This window comes from Vipera berus (genome assembly GCF_964194415.1).
Source record: "Vipera berus genome assembly, chromosome: 2".
Classification (NCBI taxonomy): domain Eukaryota; kingdom Metazoa; phylum Chordata; class Lepidosauria; order Squamata; family Viperidae; genus Vipera; species Vipera berus.
In genome coordinates this window covers 68,293,737-68,314,469 of record NC_138203.1, presented here as the reverse complement: position 1 = coordinate 68,314,469, position 20,733 = coordinate 68,293,737, and the positions used below count along the sequence as shown (strand labels likewise).

Below are 20,733 nucleotides of genomic sequence, written 5' to 3'. Positions count from 1 at the left end.
AAAATGACTGCAATTTCCGTTATAGTGACGACCATAGTAAACACATGCATTTATATCCCAGGATTATTTGCAATTTTTCCTAAAGTGGATCCCAAAATTAGGTATAGTTCTTCATGCATTATTGAACTTTTTCATATGCAACTTTAAGTATTTAATACTGATAATTCAGCTAAATTAAGTCAGGTTATACAGGATTGAGAAGAATTTTCTCAGTGCTTAAATATTTTTCTGCTACACTGAAATGTAATAATATTTCAAAATTTGCTATGTTCTTCTAAATATTGAAACAAAATAAAAATAACAAGAAATCCAAACCATTGTCCTTAATCCTTATAAATATCCTATTGTCTAAAATGACTTATTTCAGAAAAAAAATGGGCTCAGATTATTGTACACTTCATCAACTTCTCAGCATGTTGGATAATGAATGTTTCATTTACATTGCTAATTGACAAGCCATGGTTCCTTCAACCTCTAACCCTTAAGATTTATCACATTATCACCATATGTCAATATAATTGCACTTTAAACAAAAAAGAAAGCTTGCAAAGGAACTTATTAATATAAAAGGTATCAAAAGTATAATACTAAATGTAGATATAAATTCATGAAAGGTCAACATTAACATTTAGCTATTTTTTTAAAAAAATTCTCACATTCTTCAGCAAATATAGGAAATTAAATTAGAATATTATGATAAAACTTGAACTGAAATAGAAGAGTTACTTTAATTTTCAAAGAAAGGATGTGTTTCATAAAAGATGAAAGGAGGGGCAGATTTAAGGTAGAAGATGAAAGTCTATGCATATACAGGTGAAACTCAAAAAATTAGAATATTGTGCAAAAGTTCATTTATTTCAGTAATGCAACTTAAAAGGGGGAACTAATATATGAGATAGACTCATTACATGCAAAGCAAGATAGTTCAAGCCGTGATTTGTCATAATTGTGATGATTATGGTGTACAGCTCATAAAAACCCCAAATCCACAATCTCAGAAAATTAGAATATTGTGAAAAGACTGCTGACCTGACAGTTGTGCAGAAAACCATCATTGACACCCTCCATAAGGAGGGAAAGCCTCAAAAGGTAATTGCAAAAGAAGTTGGATGTTCCCAAAGTGCTGTATCAAAGCACATTAATAGAAAGTTATGTGGAAGGGAAAAGTGTGGAAGAAAAAGGTGCACAAGCAGCAGGGATGACTGCAGCCTGGAGAGGATTGTCAGGAAAAGGCCATTCAAAAGTGTTGGGGACTTTCACAAGGAGTGGACTGAAGCTGGAGTCAGTGCATCAAGAGCCACCACACACAGATGGATCCTGGACATGGGCTTCAAATGTCGTATTCCTCTTGTCAAGCCACTCCTGAACAACAAACAATGTCAGAAGCGTCTTACCTGGGCTAAAGAAAAACAGACCTGGTCTGTTGCTCAGTGGTCCAAAGTACTCTTTTCTGATGAGAGCAACTTTTGCATCTCATTTGAAAACCAAGGAGCCAGAGTGTGGAGGAAGAATGGAGACGCACACACTGCAAGATGCTTGAAGTCCAGTGTGAAGTTTCCACAGTCTATGTTGATTTGGGGAGCCATGTCATCTGCTGGTGTTGGTCCACTGTGCTTCATTAAATCCAGGGTCAACGTAGACGTCTACCAGGAGATTTTGGAGCACTTCATGCTTCCTTTTGCAGACGAGCTTTATGGGGATGCTGACTTCATTTTCCAGCAGGACTTGGCACCTGCCCACACTGCCAAAAGCACCAAAACCTGGTTCAATGACTGTGGGATTACTGTGCTTGATTGGCTGGCAAACACGCCTGACCTGAACCCCATAGAGAATCTATGGGGCATTGCCAAGAGAAAGATGAGAGACATGAGACCGAACAATGCAGAAGAGCTGAAGGCCGCTATTGAAGCATCCTGGTCTTCCATTACACCTCAGCAGTGCCACAGGCTGATAGCTTCCATGCCACGCCGCATTGAGGCAGTAATTACTGCAAAGGGGGCCCAAACCAAGTACTGAGTACATATGCATGCTTATACTTTTCAGAGGTCCGATATTGTTCTATGTACACTCCTTGTTTTATTGATTGCATGTAATATTCTAAATTTCTGAGATTGTGGATTTGGGGTTTTCATGAGCTGTACGCCATACAGTAATCATCATAATTATGACAAATCACGGCTTGAACTATCTTGCTTTGCATGTAATGAGTCTATCTCATATATTAGTTTCCCCTTTTAAGTTGCATTACTGAAATAAATGAACTTTTGCATGATATTCTAATTTTTTGAGTTTCACCTGTAAGTAAAATTGTTAAGAATTTAAAATATGTGTCTCTGGTGATAATACAGGTGCAACCTCAATACTTAGTTTTAGAGGCCTGAACATCCAAAGTTGAGTATTATCAGGTTTGTCAACATAGGTCTACATTCAATGTTACCACAATAGATGTCTGAGATGCATGAAGAGGGAATAGGAAAATGAGAGGAGTTGACAAAAAGAAACTTGTAGTTTCTTCCTTAGTTTGGGTGCTAATAAATTGAATACTTTGTAATTGACCATATCTACCATTTTAGCCATTTTTGTATACCCAAGCTCCCTATCTTATTAAATTTATGAGAATAGTCCACAACATTTTCTCCATAACATTTGCTGATGTAATAGAACAAGTGGACAGGAAATGGGGGAGAGAATAATTCTTGGTCATACATGCTAATGCACTTATAACGTATTTTATTTTAAGTTTGTGATTCTTTATCTTTCATTACAAATTACATTCAGCAAGCATAAGAGAGGATTTCTATATTGAACTGATTCTAACTACTGGGTCTATCCTGAACCCAGCTGCTGACAAAGTTAATTTGTACTGTTGCAAAGCAATATCCAATGAGAGAAAAACTTGAGTAAGAGCCGCTGAATCTGGATAGAAAGCTCTTAAGATTAACACAAGAAATCAAGGATGCATATTGCATTCATGTAGCACATATCCTTGATTCTCAGGTACCCAAAGGGGATTTGCAATCCCACTTCTCAGTCCAACACTGCACTTCACAAAAAAAAATGCACTTGAGTTACACCAGAGGGGATGTTTACAGCTAGATCTTTAAGGCAGGCCAAAAGAATTGATAATCAAAAATAAGGTCGCAAAAGCATTACATGAATTTCCATTTTCTCTGAAAGAAGAATTTCACATTTAAACCCAGTAGATAGCAGCAAAACTATTATGGAAGCACATGCATAGGGAACAACTGAAGCTAGCCTCCACACAGCTATTGTTCATGAGCATCAGTCCAACAAATCTTGACATTACTAGCATAAAAATATTTCAGGTTAAATGTTGCTATCTCTAGTCACCCAATAGTTTTTGGAACTAGTAAAATATCTCAGTTAGGAATGGGTGTTACAAAACCTATCAATTTACATTTTAAAGCTGCTATTTTTGCTTGAGAAGAACAGAAAGAGAAGAAAAGCTTTTAACAACATAGATCAAACTGTGCATTTGATGATAAGAGTTAGATATATGCATATTTCAGTTGTCCATTTCCAGCTGCTTTGTGGCATCAAACTTTTTTTTATGTTAACTGATCACATTATTATCACATTTAGAGAAGAGTAATGGCATAGAGTGTTGATACATCATTGGCAGCACAGAGTGCTATTTGAAACATGTTTAGTCTTTGCATTTCTAATAGTAGGCCAGAGATGCACAAATTTTAGCATTAAGCTGATGTTTCCTGATATAAAATGATTTAGCACAATAAATGAATATACTGTACTGTAAGTTCCATAGAAAATGCCTTGTGCCATGAAGAAAGATTAAGAGAGTAATCTCCTCTCAATAGCTAAAACGGCCCAAATTTTGTTTTGATATTACTCCACCATGCATAATATTTTGAAATAACATCAAGGGCAACAAATGCAACTTTTAAAATATAATAAAAATATAAAACTTTAGTGACGTTCTACTGAGCCTTAAACAAAACAAAAACAAAAACCTTGAGGGATAAAACTTTAAATCAGCTCAGCAAGCAGGCATATTGGCTAGAAATATTAACTGATTAGATCAGATCTGGAAGAATAGATAGATAGAATAGAATAGAATAGAATAGAATAGAATAGAATAGAATAGAATAGAATAGAATAGAATAGAATAGAATAGAATAGAATAGAATAGAATAGAATAGAATAGAATAGAATAGAATAGAATAGAATTTCAGTTTCCCTGGAAAAGACATAGGTAATGACACGTCTTCAAGAGCCTCATATATAAATTTTTTAACTGCAAGGCTCAACTATTAAATGCTACAATGGCAGCATCTGACATTCACAGAGAAGATCCAGTAATTAGGATTGTATGTGCCTAAGGATGAAAGCATGTGGGAGAGAAGTGACCCAGAACTGGGGTTTAGAAAAGGCAAAGTTTTTATTATCAATAGCTTCTGTGAATTTAGTTACAGAGCATATGTAAGGACTAATAGTGCATTTACTGATGAAAAGGCCTCAGTCTTTCTGCTAGGCAATCTGGGGATGTTAAATACGTAGTTTTCAGCTACCTGAGACCACATTAATTCCAAAGAAAGATGTGATGCTAACTCTTACCGTATAAACCCCTAAAAGGGATTCCTGGTGAAATGTGCAAATCAGATCCAGGCTCTCCCTATTATGAACCCTTTTTATGTATGACCCTAATATAAAAAGCTAGTTATTATGGTATATACATAAGGAATAGAATTAGATCAGTAAATGTATGCTCAGGAGAAACAGCAGCCAAAACAGGAAAGAGTCAGCAAGGATCCATAGCAATGGAAGAAATACATGCTACCGTATTTTCCGGCGTATAAGACTGGGCGTATAAGACGACCCCCTACATTTCCTGTTAAATTATAGGGTTTGGGCTATACTCACCGTATAAGACTACCCCTCTTCCAACGCACACCAAATAAAAATTAAAAAACATCAGATTTGATTTTAATATGGTAATTTTAATTCAAATGCTTATGACATGCAGGTGCTTAGTAGGAAAACTGTCACTTATAAACATAACGCTGTTTGTCATCAAACATGTAAACATAAAATAGTGCAAGTGGATTATAATAATAATAATAATAATAATAATAATAATAATAATAATAATAATAATAAGAAGAAGAAGAAGAAGAAGAAGAAGAAGAAGAAGAAGAAGAAGAAGAAGAAGAAGAAGAAGAAGAAGAAGAAGAAGAAGAAGAAGAAGAAGAAGAAGAAGAAGAAGAAGTTGTTGGAGGGGACCTTGGAGGTCATATAGTCCTGCTAAGGCAGGAAACCCTATACCATTTCAGACAAATGGCTGTCCAGTCTCTTCTTAAAAACTTCCAGTGTTGGAGCATTCACCACTTCTGGAGGCAGGTTGTTCCACTGGTTAATTGTTCTAACTGTCAGGAAGTTTCTCCTTAGTTCTAGGTTGCTTCTCTCCTTGACTAGTTTCCATCCATTGCTTCTTGTCCTGCTTTCAGGTGCTTTGGAGAATAGCTTGGCTCCCTCTGCTTTGTGGCAGCCCCTGAGATATTGGATCACTGCTATCATGTCACCCCTCACCCTTCTCTTCGTTAAGCTACACATACCCAATTCCAGCAACCGTTCCCTATTTTCCTTATTCACTTTTTCACTTTTCCTTATTCACTCTAAAGCTTTCCCTGCGTAGAGCCTTAAATAACACCAGCTGCCTGCAATTAGTGCAGGTTCGCATCCCACCAGGCTCAAGGTTGACTCAGCTTTCCATCCTTCCAAGGTAGGTAAAATGAGGACCCAGATTGTTGGGGGCAATAAGCTGACTTTGTAATAATGCTGCTTGGGGGAGGGTGAAAGCCCTAATAAACAGGCATATACACAGAATGAAGGCTATTGCTAAGCACATTGATTTGTGCTTTAAATTGTAAGCCACCCTGAGTCTTCGGAGAAGGGCAGGATATAAATGGGATATTTTTTTTAAAAAAGACCAAATGGGAGATCCGCTCCAGGTTTTCCAGCTAGCCCACCCAGCTCCTGAGTCAAATGTGTCCTTAGAGCTAAGCCGCTGCTCTGGCTGCTGCCTTCCCCACCTGCCTTTCAAGTTGGGATATACTACAGCTGCTCTTCAACTTTAGAAGGAAAGACGCCCAGACCCCAGCCTGTAAAAAATCACAGACTGCAGCTTCTTCTCCAATTGGTCCCGCTTTCCCTGCGCAGACTAAATGGGAGATCCGCTCCAGGTTTTCCAGCCAGCCCTGTCCCTAAATTTTCAGCACCCGGCGTATAAGACGACCGCTGACTTTTGAGAAGATTTTCATGGGTTAAAAAGTAGTCTTATACGCCGGAAACTACGGTATATAGACCTGTTTACTATAACATGGTAGCAACAATAAGAAAAAAAAAAGAGGAATAGAAACCTTTAACTCTTTTGGTTCAGGTAGTAATTTCTGCAGTCTGCTTCCAGCAAGTCTGATCCCCAGAACAGAAATGGCATGCCAGAAAATCTAACTTTTACTTTCTTTTCCAACGTATGATGGACCAAAAAGTCAATAGGTTAATCTTTTTATTGGAAATATTGGAGTGATGCAGTTTGGTCATCTTAGCTTCACATTACATGGAATCATTATGAACATAAAATATACTCATGTACTCAAGCAGTAAACATTGGCATCCTGCCTTGTTATGAAGTTCATTGCCTTGAACCATAGTGCTGTCTGAATCTAGTGTACCTAACAGCTGCCAAAAAAGCCAACACAGTGCTAGGCTGCATTAACAGAGGGATAGAATCCAGATCACATGAAGTACTAATACCACTTTACAATGCCTTGGTAAGGCCACACTTGGAATACTGCATCCAGTTTTGGTCACCACGATGTAAAAAAGATGTTGAGACTCTAGAAAGGGTACGGAGAAGAGCAACAACGATGATTATATAAAACATATAAGGAACGGTTGCTGGAATTGGGTATGTCTAGTTTAATGAAGAAAAGCATGAGTGGGGACATGATAGCAGTATTCCAATATCTCAGGGGCTGCCACAAACAAGAGGGAGTCAAGCTATTCTCCAAAGCAGGACAAGAAGCAAGGGATGGAAACTAATCAAGGAGAGAACCAACCTGGAACTAAGGAGAAACTTCCTGACAGTTAGAACAATTAACCAGTGGAACAACCTGCCTCCAGAGGTGGTGAATGCTCCAACACTGGAGGTTTTTAAGAAGAGACTGGACAGCCATTTGCCTGAAATGGTATAGGGTTTCCTGCCTGGGCAGGGGGTTGGACTAGATGACCTCCAAAGTCCCTTCCAACTTTATGATTATTATTTATTATTATTATTACTATTGTTTATGAATCTCAATCATTCATGCCCTGGCTGTTCCCAAATGTGCTTTTTTCACCCCAAAAGGCAACTGGACTTCCTTGGGTGTTTTTTTTCCTTTGAAAACATTTTGCTTCTCATCTAAGAAGCTTCTTACATTCCCCCCCAGTTAGAACTGAAGAAGTAGCTTGGACAAGAAGTGAAACACTTTCAAAGAAAAAAAAGTCCCAAGAAAGTCCAGTTGCCTTTAAACAACAAAAAAAAAGCACCTTTGGAACTTTTACCTTGATGGATAGAAATGGAGAACACAACACATGACCCTGTGAAGTCCTTGCATGAAGAATGGAATAAAACTACAAGAAGTGTGTATGTGCTTATATACAGCAGCACAATAACAAAATTCTCCCTCCCAAAATGTTGCCTGACTTCCTACAGACTTTGGGAGGAATGGAAGCCAGGCAGCTGGTAAGCTTGTACAAATCATAGAGCCATTACATAATCTGAGAAAAATCAATAGACAGGGATGGTGAGAAAATCCACCCTCAGGACAAATAACATAATTCCATGGTAGATGTCTACATGTAGAGTGGATTTTTGTCAAAATCATGTAAATATAAGAGGGAGGGCCACTACATTGCCATGCCACTACTTTGCCATTTGCCCTCCCAATGATGCCCATGATTTCTATGCTGATTTTTCTTTTTATATGGATTTCCAAAGAATCTCCACCCACCCCCAAACAACATGCATCACGTAGAACCATTATTTGTTTAACCATGCTTTATTATATAAACCAAAGTTAGTTATGTAGGCATATGTTAAGCTATAAAACATGGTTTATAATTACGGTACAATGACTAGGTTCAAAAGCAAAGACTAGTAAGATGGCTAAGCTGGCTAAATTCCTGGTTATCTATCACTTTTATGTATGGGCAAAGCAAAGAAGTATCACTTTATTGTATGAACAAATGGATGTTTCACGTCCATTTTAGTAATTATCTAAATTGGAAACAGATGATTATGAAAATGTCCAGACTCTGTCTCAGAAAGCATCACATTTTTAAGCCTATGCAGATGTGGTATTTATCATTATACAGTAGATGTGGGTTTTAATTTGACCTAGAGCATCAACAATATCACAGCTACCATCCTCCATTGTGGTACACAGGTTTAAACTATAGCCTCGTGAACAGAAGGTATTTCATAATGGATCTCTGCCTGCCCCATTTATTCTTAGAAGGTGATTACTTAACTAGGAATACATATGACAGGACAAAATCAAAGTATACTTCCTGCTGTACTACAGATGCATCACAATATCACCTATAGGCAAAAATTATCTGATACTTGAAAATAAACTTAATCTATTTATGAGTAGAATATTTTCAAGATCCAAAAACATGATATATGTTCTTTTATAAAGAATGCAATTAAAATAATATCTATATACACACTGCAAATGTAGTACAGATAACACATTCATTTAAGCCCATTTATGCACATTAGTAACACACCATGTGGCAGAAAGACTAGCACTACAAGAAGACCCCTTGGCGATTTATTTTATATTAAATCCCTAATGGCCTCTCCTTATCTTTGCAAAAATATGCACAGAAGTCCAGACTATGCAACCATTGAAGTGAATGGTTATTTATTTGCTAAACGAAAACTCTATGTTTAATGTTCCTTAGACATAAGGTAGTCTGCAAAAGTCACATTCCTACAGCTCCATACATCATTTATTTTTTGTATCCTATATCTTTGTAAGAAGCATCGGGAGAATTTTTTTTACAAAGTCTGAAATTTATTTCATGTGTCATTACTAAAATATTAAAGAGTACCTTACTTTTATTGGATTTTCTCAATTGAAATCTAATTTCTATAATCAGCCTGAACGTAGTCCATAAAGTAGCGTTAAGACTTTGTACAATTTGGATTTAATTAAAACTCTTTGGCATGACTTTAACTGGGCAAAAGGGTATATCATAGGGCAATAACTGTTGAACCAAGGTATCTCAAATGGGCTAATTTACAGAATACATCCAAAATCCAGAACCCATGACTTGAAATTTGGCAAGTTTTGCAAAACATTTTAGGACATAAAACATATAAAACATTTTAGTACATAATACAAAATATTACATATAATATTTCATGTGGCCATCTCCTGATTTTTGATTCAACATGAACTATTTTCAAGGCAGATACATCTCTGAATTTTTAAGAACATTTTCAATGAAGGCACTGGAAAAGGCAATATATTAGAAGCTCTGCCATTGTTGAAAGCATTGAGGAATCTAGTCAATGGATCACAAGTTGTGTCTAGCTGTGATCTAATACAAGGCTTCTCATGTGATCAAAACTAAAAAAATAAACTCTTCTTATGTCCAGCTCAACTTCTGGTGATTTTATGTTCATAACAGTTTTCTTGGTAGCAATTATCTTCTACAGTGCTACTCAATAACAGTTTTCCACTAGAGATTTACACTTCTACTTTTCAAAACATACCATCAACATTAAATAGATATATTTGACAAATTTATATTTTGTAATGTTTTCCCCCCCCTCCCACACACACCCAAAATTTAAATTTAAAGCCAAGCAGAATGGCAGATATCAACGCTGTGGTTCAATCTATAATGCTTAGCAACATGCCCAATAACAAATAATTTTAAATTCCAAAGAAATAAATATGCCAATCACAGTATGTGGTACATATCTCTTAACCATGTAGCAGATACCATTATGATAAATATGTATGCAAAAATAATCAATCACTGATATCATGCATTTCTTTAATGGAAAAATTAGAAAAGCTGAAAATACTACATTATCTGGGTGAACACATAATCTTTTTCTTTTTTTCCAAACAATACTTAATCCATGTTTCCAATTATTTTTAAGCAACTATATTATGGTTACGTTGGCTCATTGATACCCATACCTTTCTCTACTTAGTTGCCTTATAGAACATGTCCCCAACAATTGAGGAATTATCTCGGTATAATGGCAGTTGCACTACTACTATAATCCTTCAACCTTGACAGCCATAGATAAGGATAGAGAGACTACAGAGGGTGAGCAATTGTGTATTATAAAATTAAAACCTTGTTTTGCCAATGCTGTTAGCTCTGAAATGTGTGGATTAGTTTTTCTGATTCTTATTTCTTTCAAAACATTAATGGAGATAATAGAAGTTAATCTGGAACTTTTTACATGGAAACATGTAGTGAGCCATGTCTCTTTGTAAGATTAGGGTTGGGATGCCCTTCTTTCATTACTATCTTGTTATATGTAGGTAGACATACACAACAGACAGAATGTTAATAAGATGATAAATTCCAGTTATAAGTCACCCCCTATGGCAATGCTTCCCAAACCTAGGTAAACTACCCCAAATTGGATTAAACTGATTTTTCTTTGGGTAAAGATGCATGAACCCATTTTCTAATTTCTACACAGACGTTAAAGAAGGACTTTCTGATAAGTGGTTTTGGATAACGAAGGCAAATGTTTAGGAATCACTGCTCTATGGATTTAGTTAGGATATGCACCTACCCTGACTGCTCTTTAGAAGGCCAGATCCTGAAGCTAAAAGTCAAATACTTTGGCCACCTAATGAGAAGGAAGGACTCACTGGAGAAGAGCCTAATGCTGGGAAAGGTTGAGGGCAATAGAAGAAGGGGATGACAGAGAATGAGGTGGCTGGATGGAGTCACTGAAGCAGTAGGCGTGAGCCTAAATGGACTCCAGAAGATGGTAGAGGACAGGAAGGCCTGGAGGAATGTTGTCCATGGGGTTGTGATGGGTCGGACATGACTTCGCAACTAACAACAACAACAATGCACCTACAGGCCTTAAGAGGCTTTCTGCAATCTAGGGTCTATAGTTTAGATAGAATGATTCAGACCTTGTGTTGTTTGAGGATTGTTTGAGAATATATTTCAAATGTTTGCATTGGAAAAAGTTATTCTAGAATATTAGCAACACAAATTAAATCAAAAGAAATCTATCAACAGTTTTAAAAATCCATATAGCAATAAAATATATATATAAGAATTACTCTTCAGGTAATTTCAGGTAAAAGCCTCCATTTTCATTTTTCCTTACCTCTAAATTGATATATATGGTACTAACTGCTACTTTTATTTCTCCATCTGACACCTCTTTGAGATCCTTGACCAAAGCTTCCTCAATCCTCAGCTCTGTGGAACAGATAGAAAATTATTCACTTTTGCTTAAAATCATTTTTATTAAGTATATGTTTGTCTGTGTGTACACACACATACACAAGAGAAGGAGTAAGATTTGTAATTTTCTTCCAAGAAAACATGATAATTCAAAAGCCCTTTGATATCAACAAGATTCATTTATGCTTGATCAATCTCAGATAAAACTAGATGACCAAAAGTATCTATCAATGCACACATAATAGGAATCTGTTGGAATATATTTCCTTTCAAGTCAAGAACAATTTCTGTAATATAAGGATTCTGATACAGAGGAATGAAGGAGGGGCAGCAAACTTCATATTTACTCTTTTAATCAGATCATATTTATTGTTTAATCTTTTACTCAGACCTGTTTTCATGTAGAGATTCAGTGAATAGCAACCCACTGCAGAGAGAGCTGCAGTAGCATTAGGGTGTACAGAGAAGATGGAGTCCATATTGTGTTTGCATTTCAGGACTTTGAGACCTGGCTTCCAATATATGAAATATTTGATCTACTGTATATCTATATCTATACCAACTTCCAGATATTTTCCCAAAGTATTATCTTCTGGCCCATATAGTGGAAACATTTTGATGCAATAAAAAAAACATAAGCTCTCTTCTAAGCATTTTCAGAATTGCTGGTTCAAAATGACTGGTACTGAGCCAACATAAAATAAGCCAAATATTATTATTATTATTATTTATTGAATTTCTATACTGCCCTTCTCCCGAAGGACTCAGGGCTGTGTACAGGGCAGTTAAAATACAACATACAAAAGTTAAAAGTAAAATTAAATTAATTTAGCCCTAACAATAAATAGTTAAAAATACCCCAAACCCTTAGTCCAGGCCGGCCTGTTCAAATAAGCAGGTTTTCAGGTCACGGCAGAAAGAGCGAAGGTCGGGAGCCATCCGGAGCTCAACAGGCAGTTGATTCCAAAGGGCTGGTGCGCCCACAGAGAATGCTCTCCCCCTGGGGGCCGCCAGCCGGCACTCTCTGACCGATGGCACCCTGAGAAGGCCCTCTCTGTGGGAGCACACAGGACGAAGGGAAGTTGATGCCGGAAGCAGGTGCTCCCGTAAGTAATCCAGACCCATGCCATTTAGGGCTTTATAGGTCATCACCAGCACCTTGAATCTCATGGAGACATATCTCACATCGTGTGTTGTTTAGATTATAGCCAGAATTTAGACTAGGAACTAAACCAGCAATTACTACTCATTATTCTAATAAATAATGTATTTAGTAAGAAAGTGTCAGACAGCTCAAATAAAGAATAAAGGGAAAAATTAAGGCAGTGGTGTACCATCAGCATGTAGCTGTGCCTCCTGAAGGAAGATGATAATGTCTTTTCGGGGTGAAAGTTCTGGGAATTTCTCCTCCAAACATGACAGAACCTCTTCCTGTTCTTCAGGAACCTTGAGGGCATCTTCGTCCATGATTTTTGAGAGAATGCTCCCTGAAGTTTTTTTTTTTAAAGAAATTAGTTCATTAAAAAAGGCAACTATTACAATTAACTTATTAAATCATGTAAATGATTATTAAAGAAATAGCTATCATTTGTTTTCATTCTTTATTATTCCCAGTAGTGTCTGTCCCATTTCTTCACATTAAATGTTTATCTTTTTTTTAAATATCTTTTTCCTACAAATGATCTTCTTACCTTAAAGAAATCATATGCTTTTAATCTGGAAAAATGTATCTTCACAGTCCAGGGAATACAGGTACCCCTCAACTTACGACCACAATTGAGCCCAAAATTTCTTTGGCTAAGTGAGAGATTTGTTAAGTGAGTTTTGTCCCACTTTATGACCTTTCTTGCCACAGTTGTTAAGTGAATCTCTGAAGTTGTTAAGTTAGTAACATAGTTGTTAGGTGAATCTGGCTTCCCCATTGACTTTGTTTGTCGGAAGGTTGCAAAAGGGGATCACATGATCCTGGGACAATGCAACTGTTGTAAATACATGTCAGTTGCCAAGCATCTAAATTTTGATCACGTGACCATGGGGAAGCTGCAATAGTTGTAAGTGTGAAAAACGAACATAAGTAACTTTTTTCAGTGCTGTTGTAACTTTGAATAATCACTAAATGAATGGTTGTAAGTCAAGGACTATCTGTACTACAATTAGCATTATGTGATACCAGTAATTGAGAAGTTTTCCCTCAAACAGAAATGTCTTTATGCTTCTTGTTAGCCTGTCAGACAAACTATTGCCTAATTTAAAAATATAGCTAGTAATATAAAAATATCTATACGTGCCTAAAAGGGATTGCTTGATAACATTATAATACTGTACCAGTGCTGAGCTATGCAGAAAAATAAAGGGGAAAAATCCTTAAAGCTACCTAATAATTAGCCTTCCTTCTAAGCGAACTAAGAATTTTTCCCAAAGTGTAATTTCCCTATCTACTGTATAATGTTATTAAAGTAAATTGTGCAAATAAGAATACAGCAACATATATTAATGGATGATATTAAAAAGCCAAGGGACGTTTCTGAAGGTTAAATACCTGCATTTATGTATTATTTATTTATTAAATTTGTTGGCTGCTCAGCTCCAGAATGTCTCTAAATGGATTAACCTTTGAACTGCTAAGAGCTTTTGCATATTAATTGTTTCAGGTTTTCCACAATACCATCACAAAAGGAGACTTTTCATCATAAGAATATATATGACAGATCAGACTATTTTGCTACCTAGCTCAATAATGTTTCATATCTCCAGACAGCAGTTTCCCTGATAAAACTTTATTTATTTATTTATTTTATCACATTTCACTATTTACTTGTTTTAATTTACAAAGCTTTTGTACTTTGCACACCATCCAGCTACAAATTTCTGTGGTTTAATTTCTATTCTTGTTTGAAAAAATACATCTTTTAATATTTTCAGGATACACTATAGATATATGTATATACATTAATGTAGCTTGAAAGAATGAAGAAATGAATGAACGAACAAACTAGGAATTGTTTACATACATGATCAGTTCTGTAGTGAAGAATCAAAATTAACCATCCCTCATCCCTGTTCAAAACAACTGCTATTTTCCATGTAGTGGGAAACCAACAATACTGTACAAAGTGTTTTGTAAACTACTTAAAGATTCAAAACGGCAGTAGGCCATACTTTTGCTATATCCAAGGACAATTTGAGGCCATTTTAATGTTGAAATCTTTTCAATCCATATCCACCTACTTCCAGCAAACTAATAATCTTCTACTGATCTATATAGCTCTGCCTCTGTCAATTACTTTTTTTTGCAAAAATAGTATAATAGTGTAATTTCAGTATAGATGTCCCATGTCATGTCTAGTTTGATTGTCAGGCAACACTCAACACATTTGGAGGACATCAAGTTGCAGAATACCTTGTAAGAAATAATCACCATTTGAAACCTTACCATAATCATTAGAAACAAATGCAGGTCGTGGAAAATTGTAAGTACTCCAAAAAGAAAACCACAATCAACACCATCAGAAATTGCACCTTCTGAAGTTACTAAACCATTATAAAATTTAGTTGAACACTGGATCGATTGCAGTGCTTTCGCTTTGCTGTGTCTAATAATATGTATGATATTGGCCAGATTTTTGAATGATGCAATAGTGGTCATAAATTACAATGGTTTCATATGAACTGGTCTCTAAGTAATTACAAATATAAAGAAGTCTGAAAGGCTGTGGTTATCATTGTTTATAAATGAACATTGATGTCCAAAATGGCTTTAGATAGCTTAAACTATCTTACAAATCAAAAGGCCAAAATTATCCAACTCCCTCTACTGGATAATGTTCTCACAAATAAGTTAAGAAAAAAGAAAAAAAAGATAATATCACATAGTTTAAACTATCATATTCATATTACCAAGTAAAACAACAAGGGCTCATTACTTTAGAATTAAAAGCTGGCAAGAATATCCACACTGATTTGTGAGCTTAGGTAAAGGTAAAGGTAAAGGTTCCCCTGCACATGCGTGCTAGTCGTTTCCAACTCTAGGGGCCGGTGCTCATCTCCGTTTCAAAGCCGAAGAGCCAGCGCTTGTCCGAGGACGTCTCCGTGGTCATGTGGCCGGCATGACTAGACGCCAAAGGCACACAGAACGCTGTTACCTTCCCACCGGAGTGGTCCCTATTTTTCTACTTGCATTTTTACATGCTTTCGAACTGCTAGGTTGGCAGAAGCTGGGACGAGTAACAGGCGCTCACTCTGTTACGCAGCACTCGGGATTCGACCCGCCAAACTGCCGACCTTCTGATCGACGAGCTCAGCATCCTAACCCACTGAGCCACCGCGTCCCTTGTACATAATAAAGAAGATAAAGAAAACTGTGCTTCAATACAGCCATGGTACCATGATTTAATTAATTTTATTTTAATTTATTACTTGTCAACACAATGTAATTCTGTTATTGATAGTGAATTGAGCAATAATAAAAGCACACCAGCTTTTGCTAACTAAGTTTAGAATATCAATTAAGGTGAGATATAAATTCTTGGGCTAGGTGACTTTGTACCATCAGGTAGCAGAGAGGATGCAAAAAAGCATCCAAACTCACTTATTCTACTTTTCTCTTACTTAACCAGCCAGATGGAACCAGTTTGATCACACCAACCAAGTTGTACTAACCCAAGTGCAACTTCTTAGAGCAACTTATATAAGCCCCAAAGCAATAGCTGAAAGACATCAACCTTTTCTGCTCCCCCCCCCCATCAATCGTATTTCAGGACTGAGTGGCTCTGGATTTTGGGGCTTTTCGTTCCTGGTACTATATCATCTTTGATTCTGGATGGGGATGCACGGCCCCAGTATAATCCTGTTATGCAACTTGGGAGTTCTTCTCAAGTCAAGTGTCCTGCTCAAAGAGCAAGTAGCAGTCGTACCAGGGAGGACTTTGCATAGCCTTATGTAGCATTGGGACGCGGTGGATCAGTGGGTTGGGACGCTGAGCTTGTCGATCAGAAGGTCAGCAGTTCGGCGGGTCAAATCCCGAGTGCCACATAACAGAATGAGCGCCTGTTACTTGTCCCAGCTTCTGCCAACCTAGCAGTTCGAAAGCATGTAAAAATGCAAGTAGAAAAATAGGGACCACTACAGTGGGAAGGTAACAGCGTTCCATGCGCCTTTGGCATCTAGTCATGCCGGCCACATGACCATGGAGACATCCTCGGACAAGCGCTGGCTCTTCGGCTTTGAAATGGAGATGAGCACCGGCCCCTAGAGTCGGAAACGACTAGCACGCATGTGCAGGGGAACCTTTACCTTTACCTTATGTAGCATCAGTTGTGCCGATTCCTAGATTGGGAATCTTTGCTCACAGTCACTCATTCCCTGGTCATTTTCCAGGATATGAGTGGGGAATATTGTAATATACTCTACATGGGTCAGCCCTTGAAAAGTATCCAGAAGCTTCAGCTAGAATGGCACACATCGTACCCCTGATCCACAAATTGCATTAAATTGCATTAAAAGTCCTGGTTTTGATCTTTACAGCCCTTCATGGCCTTCCAAATTACATCTGCCCATCCCATCAAACCTGGCAGAAGGGGCATGTTGCAGATCCTGTCTGCTAAAGAGTTTCATCTGGCAGGACCCCAGAGGTGGACTTTCCTGAAAAGGTGCCCCTCCTTATGGATCAGTCAGGATCCATTCCAGTTAACTTTTCACACCCTTGAAGACTTGGCTATATCATCAGGCTTGGGGGCTCCAAGGTCCTACTCCATCTGTCGATCTCTCCTTGCCTTTGTAATATTTGTTGTTGTTAGCTGCGAAGTCGTGTCCGACCCATCGCGACCCTATGGACAACATTCCTCCAGGCCTTCCTGTCTTCTACCATCTTCTGGAGTCCATTTAAGCTCACGCCTACTGGTTCAGTGACTCCATCCAGCCACCTCATTCTCTGTTGTCCCGTTCTTCTCTTGCCCTCAATCTTTCCCAGCATTAGGCTCTTCTCCAGTGAGTCCTTCCTTCTCATTAGGTAGCCAAAGTATTTGAGTTTTAGCTTCAGGATCTGGCCTTCTAAAGAGCAATCAGGGTTGATCTCCTCTAGGACTGACTGGTTTGATCGCCTTGCAGTCCATAGTTCAAAGGCCTCAATTCTTTGGCGCTCAGCCTTTTTTATGGTCCAACTTTCACTGCCATTTTGTAATATTACATTTTAGTTAATTGTTTTTATATTATTATTAGTTTAATATTTTTGTGAACTACCCACAGTCAGATATTGTTAGATGGGTAGTTATGCAAATATGAATTAATTAATTAATTAATTAATTAATTAATTAATTAATATAAGTATGTAAATAAAATTCCACCATAATCCTGGAATTTTGGTGCCTTCCAGACTAGGTTATCAGCATGCCAGGTGAATTTGCCTGACAGTCACAGAGTAATTCTAGTCATTAATGTCTTTACAACACAGCAAAATAGAATCTGTACTTTTTATTTTATGTTCCCAAAATGTTAAAGATCTTAAGTTCTTTTTTAAAAAAAAATTGGTGTCCACTTTCTGTTCCTACTTTCTAAGGAATGTCTTCCACACATTTTGCTTTAACAATTCCACAACCCACAGATGTGTTCTTGTTCCAAAGCCTAGGTCCTTCTCTGAACCCATCTCTCAGCTGTTTTTTATAACCATATAGAAAAAGTTTAACAACTTTTGTGAATCTGTTTCACATTTTAAAGATTCAGGTTGTCTTCCCAAGCTCTTTAAAAAAATAATAATAACCCATATATTCAGTACAAGCTGCTAAAAACAAATAACGCAGTCTCTGTCATATTATTTGACAACTGTATGTCATGTTTGTTCTACAATTTACTTGTACTGTAATAATATTTTCCTCACATTTGTTTTATTTATGTTACAATCTGTGCACCTTGTGGCATCCTTTATGGCCTTATGTAAACAAACAGAAGAGAATGCAATGGCTCAAGATACTTGACAATCAGTTACCAAATTATATCCTTGACAGCTGGCTGCAGCCAAAAATGTAATGATTCAGCAATTTAATGGGTCCTGAGTTTGGCAAGAGTTCCATAGTAGCCACCTCTGGGGAAATAAGATGATACAGGTTCAGGTCTCCAGCAGGTTTTCTAATTGTTTGCTTCTGGCATAAATCCAAAACTGGAGCAGAGCTCAAGTAACAGCAGAGCCTGTCTTGAAGCATAGTGAATCTTGAGGCAGCTTTGCTGGAGTCTACTGGGAAGAATTAATTTATTGTGTAGATGGAGAATTGGCAAGAGTGCCAGTGAAAAACAGCGCTTTAAAAATACTTTAAATATGAAACCTACCTCACATAATAATTACCTCTGCACATATTATATTGGATTATTTTCCTAGTTTACAGCATTGCTTGTGGTAATGGCAGACAAGCCCTATCTCTGTGCTTATTTTTCTGAATCATACTGATTCATATATTTATTTTTGGGAATATAAATTATGTAGGCAGAGGACCCTTTTTCTTAAGTCTGTTCATTCATTTGATTACATTGCTTCCTGTATTTGCTGCAATTTCAGTACTGCTCTTCTTCCCTACCACAGCTTGCTCAATTTCTTAACATGATTTAATAATAATAATAATAATAATAATAATAATGAGGAGGAGGAGGAGGAGGAGGAGGAGGAGGAGGAGGAGGAGGAGGAGGTCATCTAGTCCAACCCCTGCTCAGGCAGGAAACCCTATACCATTTCAGGCAAATGGCTGTCCAGTCTCTTCTTAAAAACCTCCAGTGTTGGAGCATTCACCACCTCTGGAGGCAGGTTATTTAGCTCAGTAGTAATCATACAGTGAATGTAATTATGCTATTCTCTGGTACAAATCAAATTTAGCAACTCCTGAACAAAATCTTTTCAAAATGAAGGCAAAGTTTCCAGAATAAGTTAAGCAATTCCTTGACTCCCCTTTTACCTCCTGTGACTCTAATTTTCCAGAGAAAAAGCATCTTGCACGGCTGGTAAAATTATGGCAATTATTGTATATTCTTAGTCCTATCTTTGCTTTTCAGTGATGTTCTTCTCACAGTTCTTTTTTAAAAGCTAAGTTTTTCAGATTAAAAAAAAAGCCACACACAACTAGGCACAATGCATAGAATAGCCTGAAGCACACACCCTGTTAGAGAGAAGTTTCCTGAGGGTGGGCTCCAGCAGAAGTCTGAAAGATCTGAAGACTAAATATGTTTGATTAATTTAATCCATAAGAGGAGAAAGCTAACATAACATTTCAAGGGTTAATTGAAGTATAATGGTATGACTTTACATATTAAAGAAATTCTGCATCAGCACAAGTTGTCAAAATGGAATGGCAGACCAATTTAGACTAATATAATTATTCAAAGGCATCCTGCATATAGTTCTCAACTTACAACCATTTGTTTAGCAATTATTCAAAGTTACAACAGCACAGGAAAAAAGTGACTTATAACCAGTCTTTGCACTTACAGTCCTGACAGCATCTCCATGGTCATGCAATCAAAAATTCAGGCATCCGGCAACTGGCATGTATTTATAATACTAATAATAAAGTTGGAAGGGACCTTGGAGGTCATCTAGTCCAATCCCCTGCTCAGGCAGGAAACCCTATACCATTTCAGACAAATGGCTGTCCAGTCTCTTCTTAAAAACGTCTAGTGTTGGAGCATTCACAGCTTCTGGAGGCAGTTGTTCCACTGATTAATTGTTCTGTCAGGAAATTTCTCCTTAGTTCTAGGTTGCTTCTTTGGTTAGTTATGAGTCATGTGATCACCATTTGTGACTTTTCCAGCCAGCTTCCAATAAGCAAAATCAATGAGGGGGGGCGGATTTAACGATGGTATGATTCACTTAACAACTGCAGTGATTTGCTTAACAACCACAGCAAAAAAAAATTGGGCATGGCTCACTTAACAACTGTCTTGGTTCCAACTGTGGTTGTAAATTTAGGACAACCTGTATTACACTTCTTATGGCATTATTTCCTTAATCCCACATATATCAAAAATAGAGCTATATGAGAGATACTTTGGTTCTTACCTGCAGCTGCCTTCACATAACACTGGTATCTAACAATACAACAAACACTCCAGCTGTTAAGTTCTCGGTTTCGTGAGGCATTAACGAGGCAGAATGACTTCAACTCCCAGAATTCCTGAGCCAGCTTGGCTGGCTCAGGAATTCTGGGAGTTGAAGTCCATGAGTCATAAAAGAGCCGAGGTTGCCTACCCCTGCACTAGTCCATAAGTCTT

At 37.3% G+C, this 20,733-nt stretch overlaps 1 protein-coding gene across 1 annotated transcript in view; it reads right to left on the bottom strand.

Moving 5' to 3' along the window:
* PRUNE2 (prune homolog 2 with BCH domain) overlaps positions 1-20,733 on the bottom strand; it is a gene marked incomplete at both ends in the record, with an annotated part of 119,622 nt that overhangs the window by 70,500 nt on the left and 28,389 nt on the right. Inside the window, 2 exons of the mRNA XM_081320566.1 lie at positions 11,408-11,502; positions 12,822-12,974. Coding sequence (XP_081176692.1) covers positions 11,408-11,502; positions 12,822-12,974 — 248 coding nt within the window. The remainder of the gene's footprint in view (positions 1-11,407; positions 11,503-12,821; positions 12,975-20,733) is intronic.